This window comes from Pagrus pagrus (genome assembly GCF_965226575.1).
Source record: "Pagrus pagrus genome assembly, chromosome: 8".
Lineage (NCBI taxonomy): Eukaryota > Metazoa > Chordata > Actinopteri > Spariformes > Sparidae > Pagrus > Pagrus pagrus.
This window is the reverse complement of record NC_140192.1, coordinates 1,883,992-1,899,744: the sequence shown is the minus strand read 5'-3', so window position 1 is coordinate 1,899,744 and position 15,753 is coordinate 1,883,992. Positions and strand designations below refer to the sequence as shown.

The window sequence follows — 15,753 nt, the reverse complement described above, 5'->3', positions numbered from 1 at the left end:
GTAAGTAACTTTAAGAGTTTTACTCAAGTACTATTCATATTGACTTTGGGGTACTTTTTACCACACTGTCTGTACTCATCTGCCTGCTAATAAAACTAAATTAATTTAAAATTGCGTTCCTTTGGCTCTGATGCAGCATGTAATCTGAAAAGTAACTAGTAACTAAGGTTATCAAATACATGTAGTGGAGTAAAAAGTACAATATGTGCCTCCAAAATGTAGTGGAGTGGAAGTATTAAGTAGCAGACAATAGAAATAGTCAAGTAAAGTACTAATACTTCAAAACTGTACATAAGCATAGTACTTGAGTAAATGTACTTAGTTACATTCCATCACTCAGTATAACATACATGTAAATGCATGTATCATTTACTTTTACTTTTGATACTTATCACTTAAAATCAACACATCTGGAGAGGGATGAAAATTGTAATCTGCAAAGTAACTAGTAACTAAAGTTATCAAATAATGTAGTAGAGTATAAAGTACATTATTTGTTTCCAAAAAGTGGAAGTATAAAGTTGTAGAAAATGGAAATACTCAAATAAAGTACTAATACCTCGAAAGTACTTGAGTAAATGTACTCATTTCATCTCTAAGTATAACATAGGTGTAAATATATTGTATTTGTAATTTACCATTACTTTTAATAGTATCTCAAACATTCAACACACACACACCTGTAGATATCGTAGAGTACAGTACAGTACTTGAGTAAATGTACTTAATTACATTCTGCCACTGAGTATAACATAAATATAATTTACTTTTACTTTTGATAATTAAGTATCACATTATTCAAAGTCAAAACATCTGAGGCTACATGGTGAAAATGAAAATTGTAATCTAAAACGTGTCTAGTAACTAAGGTTATCAAATAAATGTAGTGGAGTAAAAAGTACAGTATTTGCCTCCAAACTGTAGTTGAAGAATAAAGTAACAGGAAAGGCTAATAGTCAAAATGCAAGTACTTAAAAATTGTGCTCAGACACAGTACTTGAGTAAATGTACTTAGTTACATTCCATCACTGAGTATAACATAGATATCATTTATGTATAATTTACTTTTACTTTTGGTAATAAAGTATCACAAACATTCATATCAACATATCTGGAAATACATGGTTTTCACTGGACAGGGAGGGGATGGCAGCTGTGATCTGCAAAGTAACTTGTAACTAAAGTTATCAAATAAATGTAGTGGATTAGGAGTCTGAGGTAGCAATAGTCAAAGTGCAAGTACCTCAGAATTGTAGAGTACTTGAGTAAATGTACTCACAAAACTGGAGGTCGACTTTAAATCAACTGACAAACAACCAAAAGGTTTTTTCAGCTTTGTTTTCCAGAAATGTTGTGAATTTTCAGAGTAACCAGAGAAAAACTGTCTTTTTTTAATATAATCTAGATGTTTTTAATGTTTTTAATATAATCTACATGTTTTTAATTATAATCTACATGTTTTTAATGTTTTTAATATAATCTACATGTTTTTAATATAATCTACATGTTTTTAATGTTTTTAATATAATCTCCATGTTTCAGAATTGTGTTTTTTAATCATAAACGTTCATGATAATGTATTTAAATCAGCTTCATGTGTCACAGCCAGTTTAAAAATACACACATTATAAAAACGACCTGTTAATTGAACATGAAGAAAAGTTACATGAAGTTCAGTATTTCCCTCCATTAGCTTCTCGTGCAGCAGGAGAGAAAACAAAATGGCTTCAGGTGTCTGTAGAAGTGATGTCAACAAACTGGGAGAAGTTCACAGCTGACACACAGACACACCTGTCAGGTGATCAACATGACACCATAAACATCACTGATGATGTCATGATGTCAGGATCCAGGTGAAGAGTTCAGTGGAGGAGCAGGAGGAGGAAGGAGAGGAGGAGGAAGAGGAGGAGTAGAAGATAGAGGAGGAGCAGAAGGAGGAGGAGGAGCAGGAGGAGCAGGAGGAGGAGGTCTCCTGGTCTCTGCAGTTAGACCTCTCCAGGTAAACTTCTCATGATTCTGTGTCAGAAACTGTTATCATCACACTGACTGCTGAGCAGGAGAAGCAGGAGCAGGAGCAGGAGGAGGAGGAGAAGGAGGAGCAGGAGGAGGAGGAGGAAGCTGTCATCATCACACTGACTGCTGAGCTGCTGTGAGTGCAACCCTGGGGAGCCGCAGTGCATCGTGGGAAATGCTGTCTGCAGTCGTATCAAACAGTTTGTCGATGGGCGAGTCGAGAGACATGCGGAAGAGGGAGGCTCTGCTCTGAGCTGAGTGAAGGCAGCGGAGGAGACCAGATCAATACCGGATATTAGGTAATGCTGCCTTCACAATAAAAGACTTGGCCACAGAAATGCAAGGCTTTTGCTGCAACTTATTTTGTTAAATGTTCGATTAATCGTTTTGTGTGTTCAGTTTGATATCTTAAAGGAACAGTTCGCCCAAAATTAAAAATGTAGTCAAACCTACATAATCCAGTCTCTCAAGATTCGCTGTCCACTGAATGGACATACCAATCAATGTAAATCGTCCCTTTAATGTTTCTTTACTTTGTTTGTTTACTTTATCAACTGTTCATATTTACTTTGGCTGTCTGTTTTTATCAAGTTTACTTATTGTGACACCAGGAGACAACAAACGCACAGACGTCAGGATCGTGTCCTTTCAAACAAAAATGTGGTTTACATCAGTGACTGTGTGGATAAAACACCAGATTATGACTGAATATTAATGACTGAAGTTTCAGTTATAGGAGAACTATTCCTTTAAAACCCAGAGCAAAAGGACATAATAAATAATAACACTCAGTTAAAGTACAAGTATCTCCAATTTGTACTTAAAGACAGTATTGTAAAAAAAATACCCAAAAAGTGCCAAAAGTGAAAGTTACCTACAAGAATAGTTCTTGAGTAAAAGTCCTGCAGTGTCTGATATTAAATGTACTTAAGCATCAATAGTATTTTTCTGTTTATTTACATGTATTTATTTACTGTATACTTCATGGATTATTGGATCCGATATTCAGTAGACTATTATTCAAATATTCAGTTTTTCTGATTATTGCCATCAGTGTATTTATTTGATTGATTTTATTTATTATTTTTTTGATTGTGGATAAAATAAATTGATTCAAAACTGAAAAGTAAAAAGCAAACTAAAGTAAAAAGTAACCAAATTTATCAAATAAATACTAATACTATAATAAATAAATAATGTAGTGGAGTAAAAAATACAATATTTAAAGTAGTATAAAGTAGCAGAAAAGTACAAATAAATCAAAATTGCACTTTAGTATATGTACTTAGTTACATTTCATCACTGCTTGAATAAATGAGACTTTTATTTTGGAGGGTCAGACCGGACGCGCAGTCGTGTGTTCCTGTGCGCTCTTGGCGCGGGGAGTCTCTCCTGGTGGAGCTTCAGTATTTACAACAATATTGTGGGAACAGCTCCTTTGTGACGCTGCTGTCGGCTCCAGACAGACAGACAGGCGAACGGACCGTCGCTGGTTCGGCTCTCTGCTCGGTCCAGTTCTCTGCTGGTCTCTCCCGGTTCGTCATGGCGCACGGCTCCAGTCAGGACTTCTTCTGAAGGCATTTCCGAGTGATTTCCTATAATGTTGGCGACTGATACCCGTCTACCTTGTGCACTGCAGTGGTGCGCAGCTTCGCCTGGAGAAACACCTGTGCGCCTCTCCTCTCCACCGGCCACAGTCATGAATGTTGAGTAGGTATGGAAACAAAAAAATAACCCAACGCACCAAAACACGCAGCGAGCTGGAGAGCGTCGAGAGCAGGAACACGAGCTGGTAGTGAGATGTGCTGCTTTATTGATCGTCAGTGTTTGTGTGGTGGAGGCAGCGGTTGGATGGAGCCAGTGGAGGAGTGTTGGAGGAACAAGGCAGGGTGTGTGTGTGTGTGTGTGTGTGTGTGTGAGTGAGTGTGTTTTAGATGGTTTGGGTTTGATGGCCAGTGCGTCCTGAAGGCAGCGGGAGTGTGCGGGGGATGTGTGCGGGGGGCGATGTGGGGGCGTCTTGGTGCTGTCAGACAGGATGTAGGGGAGGAGGATCTATCGGAGCAGGATTACCCGACCATTTTTGGTGAGGGAGCATCGTGGACTTCTGATCACAGTTGACGCATTGCACTGCTCTCGTCCTGGCTGCCGGTCCATTAACATTATATAATCACACTCATGTAATCCGGGTTTTCTTTTTTGACTTAAGCAGAATACGATTACACAGACTACAGCTCGCCCCCTCCATCCCTGCCTCCCCTCTCCCTCTCCCTCCCCCTCGAGGATCCATTTATGCAGCTCCAGCTATGAATGCCAATTATCAGTGTGGGTGGGTATCAACACTGTTTAAGTTTTTACATAATCCACTGTTTAGCGCGCGCCTGTGTGAGTGCGTGGTGCGCAAAAATATAGAAGAGATTTGTGTTAAATGCAGCAATGTGCCCATGACTCATGGTTTTACACAGTGCAGTACAAGGGTGTGTGTGTGTGGAGAGAGAGAGCTGAAATCCAAATTGTGTTTTAAGTGTGTGTGTGTGTGTGTGTGTGTGTGTGTGTGTGTGTGGGGTGCAGTCATTTTGAAGTCCATGGTGCGTGGGTGGGTGAGTTTCAGCAGGTGTGTTGAACATGAAGGGAGCCTGCTGTCAGAGCGGAGTGTAACTGTACCTGAACTCCTGCATGCGTTGACACAAACAGAGTTCTGAGCGTCAAATCAATCGCAGCCAGTCAGTTACAGTATCTTCCTCCTCCTCCTCCTCCTCCTCTCCTCATCCCCTCTTTCTCTCCTTCTGTCTTTGTTTTTCAGAGAGCAGATTACCCTAAGGCGCGGTGTCTGTCTGCATTTGTCTGAAAGGAGCGAGAGAGGGAGCTGCACAAATGCCGCACAGCCAGACGTCATGCGAGCCGAGACCTTCCCTCGTTGCAGAGTGCTGAAATGTTAGGACTGAGGAGCCGGTGTGTCAGATCTGTTTACATTAGGGGCGGCGATAAGAGCCGCTCGACTCCAGACTCTCTAACGGCCTGCGTGTGGTTTACGGCCCCTTTCAATCACGATCAAGAAAAGACGTGTTAACTGATCTCTCATCAGCACTTTTTTCCGCCAGATTCAGCAGTCCGGTAACGAGCCGAGATGGAGTGGTCACTCGAGAATGTGAGGGAGATGGTGGCTGGAGGGATGCAGTCTATAAGGGAGTGTGAGATCTGTGCTTTCGCCATAGCCATGTGTGTTCTGCTGCTGTTTATGTGGTATTGCTACAGGGTGGGCCGGGAGCACGGCTCCAGCCCTCTGCATAGGAGGTACCTGGCTGGGCCCGGCCGGATCGGAGGGGTGGTGGGGGGCTTCATGAGTTCAGACTGCCGCGGCCGGGGGAAAGGGAAGCACGGCTCGATGCTAGAAGAGCAGAACGGCTTCGCTTTCTGCCAGTCGTCTGAGTGTTTCCGTTGTACCAGCGCCGGAGAGAGTCTGAACCAGAGGCTCTATCACAGCCTGCAGGATTACGCCAAGCGCTACACCTGGTCAGGTATGGGCAGAGTGCATAAAGGAGTCCGTGATCAAGGCCGATACCTTAACAGCCGACCCACCATCCAGCGGCCGGAGGTCTTCTTCCTCCCTGACCTCCCGTCAGCCCCGTTCTTCTCCAGGGAAGTGCAGAGACACGACGTGGAGCTGCTGGAGCAGAGCTTCCCCGCCCTTCTGGCCGAGTTCGAGAGCATCTATCACCAGCCTCCGGCCCGCAGCGGCTCCTCCCTCCCACCGGGGTGGAAGGCCAACAACACTCCTCGTGGGCAGTGGTGGACCTACTACCTGGTCAACCAAGGCACCCCGCTGGTTCTCAATGTCAGGAGGTGTCCACGTGCCTGGAGGGTGCTGGGCCAGCTGCGCACCTTCATCGCCAACAACGTGTTCGGAAACGCCTGCTTCTCTGTGCTGACGCCCGGAGCTCTGATCACTGAGCATTACGGTCCAACAAATGTCAGGCTGCGCTGCCACCTGGGTAAGAGAGTGAAGTGTGTAGTGAGCTGAAACTGATTGAATCATGGGATGTCTGAGGCTCAGGGTGCATTCAGCTTGACACAACCACAGATGACCTCAACAAGAAGCATATTTAGACTAGAGAGTTCGAGCAACCCTGTGGAAGTTGCAGTATGTAAGGTCCTTGTACTAAATGTTAGATTATAGGTTTAAAAAAGTCATTAGATGCTTAAGAACATAAATAAAAGCCTTGAATTTCCTCTTATTGTTTATCCATCCATGTTCTTCCACTTATTCGGGGGTTGGGTCGTAGCAGCGGGCTTTGCAGGGTATTCCAGACATCCCTCACCCGGGCAACGCTTTCCAGCTCCTCCTGGGGGATCCTGAGGTTTTCCCAGGCCAGATGAGATATGTAATCCCTCCTGCAAGTTCTGGGTCTCCTCCTAGTTGGTCATGCCGGAAAACCTCCAAAGGGAGGCACCCCTGAGGCGTCCTAATCAGAAGCCAGAACCACCTCAGCTGCCTCCTTTCCATGCCAAGGAGCAGCGGCTCTACTCCGAGCTCCCTACATTTTGTCCGAGCTCCTCACCCTGTCTCTACGGGTGTTTTCACATTAGGTACGACTGTTTCGTACCGTGCCAGAGTATGATGGCCTCCCCTCTCCCCCGCTGGTCAGCTTTCACATGAGTATTGTCGTTCTGTGCCAAATCTCTGTCGGGTCTGCCAAATTTCACAAAGACGAAGAAGCGAACACTTGCGTCATCAACACATCACATAGCATCCAACGTCTGTCTTTAAGTACAGTTGCTTCGCACCTGATTCATACCATACCTGAGTACACATGAACAGTACTCGAGACCAACTTTTCAAGCGGACCTGGGTAACAATTGCAAGCCGTGCCCGAGTACCGTACACTCGTGGGGGTCAAGTGTACTCAGATCTGGGCTTTTGTCGCTGATGTCAAGCACCCTAAGGCTGAGCCCAGCCACCCTACAGAGGAAACTCCTTCAGGTTGATTGTATCCACAATCTCAGTCTTTGGGTCAGTACCCAAAGCTCGTGACCATAGCTGAGGGTTCGAACGTAGATCAACTGGTAAATCGAAAGCTTCGCCTTCTTTGTTTGATATCTAGATTTAAAAATCTGGATGATCACATCGATACTCTCCTAGCTGGACCACAACAACCAAGGAGAGAGGCATCCTGAAGCGAAATTAAACATGCTAGCCCTTGAGGCTAACATTAGCTAGCATGCTACTATTGACAGAAACTTGAAATCTCACCTCCACTTCTCTCCCGTGTTGACGGCGTCTCCCCACTCATCTATACTCATTTAACCTTCTGCTTTTGTTTCCGTTGCTACAGCAAGTTGTTGCACCGCACCGACCAAAAGCAATTGTTAAAACTTCCTTCGGTCCTCTGCAAGTTCAAAGTGGATTCTCGATTCTCGAGATACATGAATAGCAGACAGACAGACAGACAGATTCCTTGCTTTGAGCATCTTTAAAGGATTTATCGCCTATTAACTAACATTTATTACAAGGACTTTAATATAAAAACCAAATATCTGCATCCTCCTGGGTCATGACGGCTTAAATTTAGGTGCTCATGTTATAATTTTTATTGTTTTCATAGCAGCTGAGCTTCTTTTTCAAACAGAGCCCTGAGAGATGACTATAAATAGTCATGTTTATTGTTAAGTTGGCTGTGTCTCCTGTAAAATGCTTGAAAGCAGCATGCTGTAATAAAACGGGACTCTCTAGGAACAGGGCATCCTGTCTGGGAAATGTCACCTGGGAGATTGTTTAGTACCACAAAATGCTTTTATTTTGTAAGTCCCATAATGACGCATGAATGTCCTGGTTCTTCTCCTCTGGCAGGTCTCAGAGTGCCCCCCTCCTGTGAGCTCGTTGTTGGTGGAGAGCCACAGTGCTGGTCTGAGGGCAGCTGTCTGCTTTTTGATGACTCCTTCCTCCACCGGGCTTTCCACGAGGGTAAGAAGGGATTAAAATTTAATCTGTTATTGCACTCTGCCGCTTTTTATTTATTCCTTTAAGGAGGATTGACCTAAAAGTGTTAATCCGATACAGCTAAAGAAAATCGAGAGTCTTTTTAAAGCGAGTCGGATCGGGATCAAGATAACAAATAAGTGCGGTGCTTTATTGTCCTCTCTCCATGTTTCTTCTGTGTGCAGGCGGCGCAGACGACGGCCCCAGGGTGGTCTTCATGGTGGACCTGTGGCACCCCAACGTGGCCGCCGCTGAGAGACAAGCCTTGGACTACATTTTTACTCCAGGCCGCTTAGACGACAAGGAAGGGAAATAGGTGTGAGTGAGAAAACCATGTCCGACCGAGAGACAGATGGCGTTTAGGGAAGTGTCTGATTGGGGGGAGCGACTCTTTTTTCTGCCTCCAGACCAGCTCTCACACTCACTGTGTACATATTCTCCGTCTCATACAGTATCAGTCATAACTCTTCTTAGCAGATGACCAAACATTGGGCCTCTTTTATCAGTCGGGATCATGTTTCTGCCTGTGTAGTCGAGTGCAGCCTCGCTCGAAAAGCACGAGGACGGCGATTGTTCATGCAGCCACTTTATTTTTAATGCCATCTTTATTTTGAATCGTTGAATGTTCTCTGAATTTGCATACAGATGAATGATATTCACACCAAATACAGTTTTTCACATCTAGTTTCCCTCCAAACTTTGGGCCAATTCTAGAGCACAATTACTGTATTTCTATCTAAGGTTATATGTACGGCTTATATTGGTTTATTTTAGTCGTTACTATTGCAGGGTGATAATGGCCTCAGTGACACTACAGGTGAAAACTTTATTCTTTAGTCTTCTTTCAGACTAGTGGAAAGAAGATACTAGTGATCAACTGAGGAAAGTTTCACAGTGATATCTATTAGTTGTTCACCTGTAGTGTCTAATAACACGAGGGTTATTTCCTGATGAATGATTTATATCTCAATATTTTAAAATCTCCTCAAAAGCACCAAAGTCAAATATCACAATATTCTTTACAAAATACCTCGATATTGATGTTGCACCGATACTGTAGGGACGACTATCGGCACATTGACATGTCTGATCAATAATCACCAGTAAAAATGACATCACTTTACTGTAATGAGCCTTTAAAACCAGGAAATGACAACATGTCATATCATGATATCATGATTGTGTAGTAAAAAGTACCCAAATACTCATACAATCATACTCGAGTAAAAGTAAAGATATTGTGTTAAAATAGTACTTTAGTAAATGTGAAAGTCACACATATGAATAAAACTCGAGTAAAAGTCTTAAAGTATCTGATATTAAATGTACTTAAGTATCAAACGTAAAAGTAAATTATACATATTTACATCTGTTTTACTCAGTGATAGAATGTTACTAAGTACATTTACCTAAAAGTACTGTATCTACGTACAATTTTCAGGTACTTGTACTTAACTTGAGACTAAGTATCAAAACATAAATAAACGTAAAATATACTTGTATTTACATGCCTGTACAGTATATTCTACTATCTGGTCTGATAATTAGAATTTTTCCGTTAGTCTACTTTGGCTCTGATGCAGCATGTAATCGGCCAAGTAACTCAAGTTATCATATAAATGAAGTGGAGCAAAAGTACAATAATTACCTCCAAAGGTTGTGGAGCAGAAGTAAAAAGTACCAGAAAATGGAAATACTCAGTTAGTATAAAGTATAAGTGTCTCAAAATTGTACTTAAGTACAGTACTCTAGTTAATGTACTTAGTTACATTCCAGATGTAAATATATGTATAATTTACCTCTGCTTTTGATCCTTAAGTACATTTAATATCAGATACTTTAATACTTTTACTCGCGTACTGTTCAGCGTAATGTTGTAGCCCGATATCTTTCCTTTTACTCAAGTATGACTTATGGATCAGCTGATTATTGGATCAAAGACTCTGCATTTTTCTGATTATCAGATTAATTGTTTTTAATTGCTTGCCAATAAAATTAATTTAGAAATGTGCTGCTTTGGCTCTGACGCAGCATGTAATCTGCAAAGTAACTAGTAACTTAAGTCATCAAATAAATGTAGTGGAGTAAAAAGTATGATATAAATGTAATGATGTGAAAGTATAAAGTGGCAGAAAATGGAAATACTTTACTGAAGTACAAGTTCCTCAAATTGTACTTAGGTACAGTACTTGAGTAAATGTACTTAGTTACATTCAATCATTGCAGCTTGGTTCAGCAGGGTAGCAGCACATGTACAGGACCTTTGCTTAGCTAATGGCTTAAGTTATCAAAGAAATGAAGTGGAGTAAAAAGTACAATACTCGCCTCTAAAATGTCGTGGTGTCAAAGTGTAGGTACCTCAAAATTGTATTTAAGTACAGTACTTGAGTAAATGTACTTAATTTCCATCACTGATAATGATATCCAAAATGTAATATTAATATTTAGTCTCTGATTCTTTGAGCTCTAAATGAACTGGAGTCATTGGGTGAAGTATTTATCCGCCCCAACGTTTCACTAACTCTTCTGCACTTTCTCTAACACCTTCATACATTTCCACTAAGGGCTAAAAAGATTTGTGATCATTCAACTTTTCATCCAACTCAACAGATCCAGTCAGACTTGTGTCACGACGGACACAACTGACAGTCGGGGTTCGCACATTTTTTGTTATCTCAAAGAACGCCCACTTTAAAAATGTGCCACAAACTGTCTCCTGCCGCAGAACGGTGACACGTTTACAGTGATTGTAGTGTTTATTCTACGGAAGCCCTGAGAGGCAAAAACATATATCTGGTAATCAATTCTCAATCATTAAGTCTGATGAAGTTGTTTCTCTGCTGTGTTTAAGTTTAAAAAAAACAGAATGTAAAACACAGTTTGACCTGAAATCAACCGACACTGTAGCAGTGATACGTTAGCTTTAGCTTTAGCTTTAGCTTTAGCTTTGTTGTAAATAATACAGAATCCCTGAGAGGCAGAAAAGAAAAAATAAATTCAGTAAAAAGTCTGATCTAAATCGTTTCTCTCCTCTGTTTATGACTTTAGTTTTCATAGATGACAAAAGTAATTTAGCAAAATTACCCCGACAAAAAAATCTACCTGTTTCAAAAATGAAAAAAAAAAAAAAAATTATATAGAAAATAAATCAAACGAGGGCTGACATGATACCAGATTTTCAATACACATATTATTTTGGCCAAACAAATTCATCACAGCGATGTTATCCTGATCTGATCTATAGAAAAAACAAATAATGATAGCAATCACATCTATCTTTAACTTCGTCTCTTTTTTGGAAATACGAGTGCAGGGAGGACGAGAGTCTTTAACCATAACTGTAAAACACAACAATTACTATCAACTAATCAATTACTTGTGGAAAAGCAACCAGATGAACAAACAAACAAAAGATGCACAAGGACGAACATCTTATCTGGCTTATTCACACGATATTGTCATATATAAATTTATTACATGATATTTTTTAATATCACGGTTTTTGTGAATATCTCAATATTCGACTCCGCTGCATCAAATCACAGCTAAATTAAAGCTAAAGCTAGAAGATCTTTGCTACACTGCTGGTTGATTTGAGGCCAAACTGCTGTTATAAAAACAAGAAGCTATATTTAAAAAAAGAAAAAGCTGTTGTTACATCCAGGCTTTATTAGTTCACACTGACTCATGAGAAATAAGCCACATCAGTGTCGTTCTGTCAGTCTAATTCTAGCTGTGATACTTCCAGGAAGCACAATTAAGGTGTTTGTGACTAATCTGTCAAACGTTGATTAGACGTCTAAACTAAATGCATCGCAGAAAGTCTGGTCACATTTAAAAGACACTGAACAGATTCCTGCACGCGTCTTCTGATGTCTGAGGTCCAATGTTGGTCGTGACATGAATGTTTACAGACGCAGCTAATGTCTCTGTCATGACTCCCGCCGGCGTGGTAGTTTATCGTGCTCCCCTGTTTTCTCGAGACATGGTTAGATAAGCACATTTCGGGGTCAGGTGGTGTGAGTCGGCCTGTGCTGTAACACTGGAGGTGACGCGTTTTTGGTAAATTTACTAAACTCTTGTAACTTGGTTGTATTTGATATCAGGTTTGTATTTCTGTAAATAGGGTCGAGGTTAAAAAAAAAAAACACTGAGCGGTCTGAGATGTTTTGAGATGATTGTCTTCAATGCTATAACTATTGTGTTGTCTTGATTTACAGCTAAAAAGCGACTTCATGTCATCCTCCGTTTCTCAGAAAGCCAACCATGAAGTCATTTTGATAGATTAACTTTGTAGATTCTGTAAAATGTTTATGAAGTACTATCTCTGTTGTTCTGTGATGTATTTCCTTTTTTGATTTTGCAACACCCATATGGTACCCATTATTAAAGCCACAATCCTTAAAGCAGCACTTCATGGATATATGTGCACAGTCTAAAAAGGTAGTGAAACTTTAATCTTCCGCAGCTTCACAGGTCCATCGCAGTTCAACACGTCCATCTATTCAATTCTAATGTTTACAAAAGTATGATTATTTACGAGCTGTTTACAACATCAGACGACGCCGACACTCACATTGAGCTGTCCATAATTAGATTCAAATCAAGAGTGCTGTTAATTAATCCACTTAAGAGTATGAAACCTGTCATTCTCAAAGCTTTTGCTTTACATATACAGTATGGTGGGGCAACCATTTTGTTTACATTTGATGAAGGATTTGTCCTTTAACACATTCTTGTGTGGATTTTGAACAGTATTTCTGTACATTTAATAAATGGTCCAGTATCTTATTTAACCAGCCGGTGTCCGAAGTGTCACTTTTACGCAGATATCACAAGAAAACAAGACTTCACACTAAGCTGCAAACTCCAGGGCTGAAAAATGAAGCAAAGCAAAGACTGCAGTTCCTTGAGTGGCCACACGAGGCTCCAGACGCGAGTCAATCCCCATCAGAGCGCATGTTAAAATGCTTTACAGCAGAAATAAACAGTTTTGGTCTCTACAGCTAATTGCTACTGTACAAGGCTGAATTCTTATATAACTCACTCTTTTAAAATATATTAAGGCTTAAAGTCACGCATAATTAGGGGCGTGGCCTGTTTGAGTGGCAGCTTGCCAGTCAAGTCAGTCACTCATCCTCACATCCCGGCTGTTTTTAGAGAATTTTTAATGCAAATATCGGACAAATTATGTCTTTCTGTGCAGTTAATTGGACTAACAGACGGGAGGGGAGGGACAGACGTCAGTGTTTTGAATTGAAAAGTGACTCTGTTAGCGTTAACCGGCAGACAGCAGCTGGAGCTGATGCGACGTGGAGGAGACAGTCGAGTCGAGATACCTAGAGTTTTACTGCCTTCACTTCCTCGATGGTCACATTTTCTGAGTTGGAAAGTTACTCTTCCTTACCATCAACCAAATCCACCATGTTTCAGCGTCATCTGACATCAACTCAACCTGAGAGGGCGGTCGTGAATTTTCCCAGGCATAAAAAGCTTTTTTTAAATGTTTTATTTTGGCATTAAAAAGTGGATTTATTTTCACACCTGCCTCTCAACCAGCAACAATACTGTAATGTTGTGTAATTCTCTCTTATTTAACTGCTCAATGGAGGAAAACGTACTGTACTTAATAAACCTACAGAGAGGAGATGGAAAGAGAAAAGACGATGCAGGATAACAGAAAGAAACTGGGTCTCTGGTGAGTGCTGACTTCGGTCGGAGACAAAGCTGAACACAGAAACAAACACCTGCTGTTCATGTTGTTGTTCTCGCTGTCGTGAAGCTAATATTCAGTCTGTTTGTGGCAGATAAACCCACAATCAAACTAATTTGCTTCTGACAGCTTGTTAGCCTGTTAGCTGGCTTGGTAACTTCCAGCTAGGTTCACTTCAGCTCCACCCATGCTCCGCCTCTTTGCCCATTTTAGATTAGCCAGTAGTTAGCTGGAGTCGGGTACTGCGAGATGGAGACGGCCAGTACCGTCCCCCACTTTGAGCTTCATCCTGGCTCTGTAGAAACATCTGGCTCTGTCCATGTTTCACACTGTGTGCATGTTGTTTCGTCTGTTCTGCTGAATCAAACCTTTTATTAATTAAACTTCTGTGTCTGAAACTGAAACTCAAGTGCAAACAGACTGCAGGAGCTGAGGAGGTCACCGGTGCAGAAGGATTAAATGTTCTGCAGAAATGCCACGCTGGCATTTGTACCCGACCCTGGATGAGCAGAAGAAGAAGAAGATGGATGGTATTTGTAAAACGCTCTTCAATCTAAAACAAGAGGACAGAATAAATAGTGCTGCCTCTTTTCAGCAGGTGTAGTTTCATAGTTGAGGCACTGGGAGGCGTAAGCACGCAGCGATTATTCCTCAGCAGTTATTTCCAGTCAGACCTGCTCTGCCTCTGGAGGACATGAAGCTCTATAATACTGAATAACATGTTTAAGGAACAGTTCACCCAAACATGAAGGATGACTCACTCCACTACATTATAGACAGTTTTATTTATAGCTACTCTGCAGAGTCAGAATATTAATACACACTATGATAATCAGTTATGATGTATTATTATAGATTAAACTGCCCAGCAGTATATACAGTAATTAAATCAGCTCCATCTTTAAGAGTTTAAACATGAATCATGAAAACATGTTTATACTGCGATGTCTAAATGCTACAACAAACTGCTCAAATGAAACACTTGTTAACTGATTTAAGTCAGAATAATGATAATAAACATATTCCTAAACCTTTCTGCAGTGAAATGTAAAGTGTTGCTGTTACAATATTAATTCAACATGAAACAACCTTTTATAGACAAAAGGTAAAAACAAAATGATGTGGAGAGGAAGCTTCACTTCAGGTCAGTAGTTGATGTTAGAGCTCCACCTGCTGGATGAAACACTGTCAACACTGCTGCACATCTTTTTGTCTCATCATGTCTTTTGTGTTGACACTTCCTGCCTGAATTCATTAATCTACTTTTAATGATTGTTATTAGGACTGTAGAAAGTCTATCTGGGCCTGGAAAGTGTACAAGTTGTGTCTTTGATATTTTATTCTCTGTAATGACAAATGTAACAGTTACACTGTTGACAATTTAATCTTATACAACACAACAGTAGAGCTTCAACCTTTAGTCGATGGAAAGAAAATTAATCGCCATCTATTTTCATAAATGATGAATCGTCTCAGTCATTTCTCCAGAACTAAAATGTGAAATATTTGCTGGCTGCAGTTTCTTAAATGTGGATTTTTGCTGCTTTTATTTGTCATCTGTGACACTACATGAAGAGTTTTGGACAAAAGAAGTAACTTGAAGACGTCACTTTGGGCTCTGGGTAATTGAAATGAGTAAAATGACTAAATGATTGATTAATCAGCACATTAAACGTCAATGGAAGTAATTGTCAGTTGCAGCCCTACACCACAACAAAAAGTTAGAGTACAGCTGAATTAACAGTTGCTGCAATTGTCCGAATGAAAATCTTTCAAAAAATTGTTTTAAAAAAAAAACTATAATATTTTCTCATGAAATATATCAAAATGAAATACAAAATACTGGTGAAGTATTTAATTGAAATTCAAGTAATTTTTCATTTAAAAAGCAAAAAGTCATTTTATACATATGGATATTTTTGCCTATTAGCCATTTTACCTCAACATGGACAGACAGGAGCTCCGCAATGTAAATGAAGTCTTTATTTTGTGTTATTTATTTTATTATTCAAGTGTCTTGGTATAAACTTTATCTGTTCTTTAAATTCCTGAT

At 40.5% G+C, this 15,753-nt stretch overlaps 1 protein-coding gene across 2 annotated transcripts; it reads left to right on the top strand.

Annotated features, from left to right (window-relative positions):
• The first annotated feature begins 3,353 nt into the window (after positions 1-3,353).
• Positions 3,354-12,783, top strand: asphd2 (aspartate beta-hydroxylase domain containing 2). Of its 2 annotated transcripts, none has more exons than XM_084360502.1 (4): positions 3,354-3,723; positions 4,814-6,002; positions 7,859-7,972; positions 8,173-12,783. In XM_084360502.1, the coding sequence occupies exons 2-4, from the start codon at positions 5,138-5,140 to the stop codon at positions 8,301-8,303; spliced, it is 1,110 nt and encodes a 369-aa protein (XP_084216628.1). In that variant the 5' UTR covers positions 3,354-3,723; positions 4,814-5,137; the 3' UTR covers positions 8,304-12,783. The 2 variants fall into 2 exon arrangements, with proteins under 2 accessions (XP_084216628.1, XP_084216627.1); XM_084360501.1 differs by having other exon boundaries at positions 3,354-3,727.
• The last annotated feature ends 2,970 nt before the right edge of the window (positions 12,784-15,753 follow it).

Excerpts from the sequence above, each read along its gene's own strand:
- asphd2 (XM_084360502.1), top strand. The coding sequence starts at position 5,138 with ATGGAGTGGTCACTCGAGAATGTGAGGGAGATGGTGGCTGGAGGGATG. Across the intron at positions 6,003-7,858 it reads CAGGCTGCGCTGCCACCTGG|GTCTCAGAGTGCCCCCCTCC; the intron begins GTAAGAGAGTGA and ends CTCCTCTGGCAG. Across the intron at positions 7,973-8,172 it reads CCACCGGGCTTTCCACGAGG|GCGGCGCAGACGACGGCCCC; the intron begins GTAAGAAGGGAT and ends TTCTGTGTGCAG.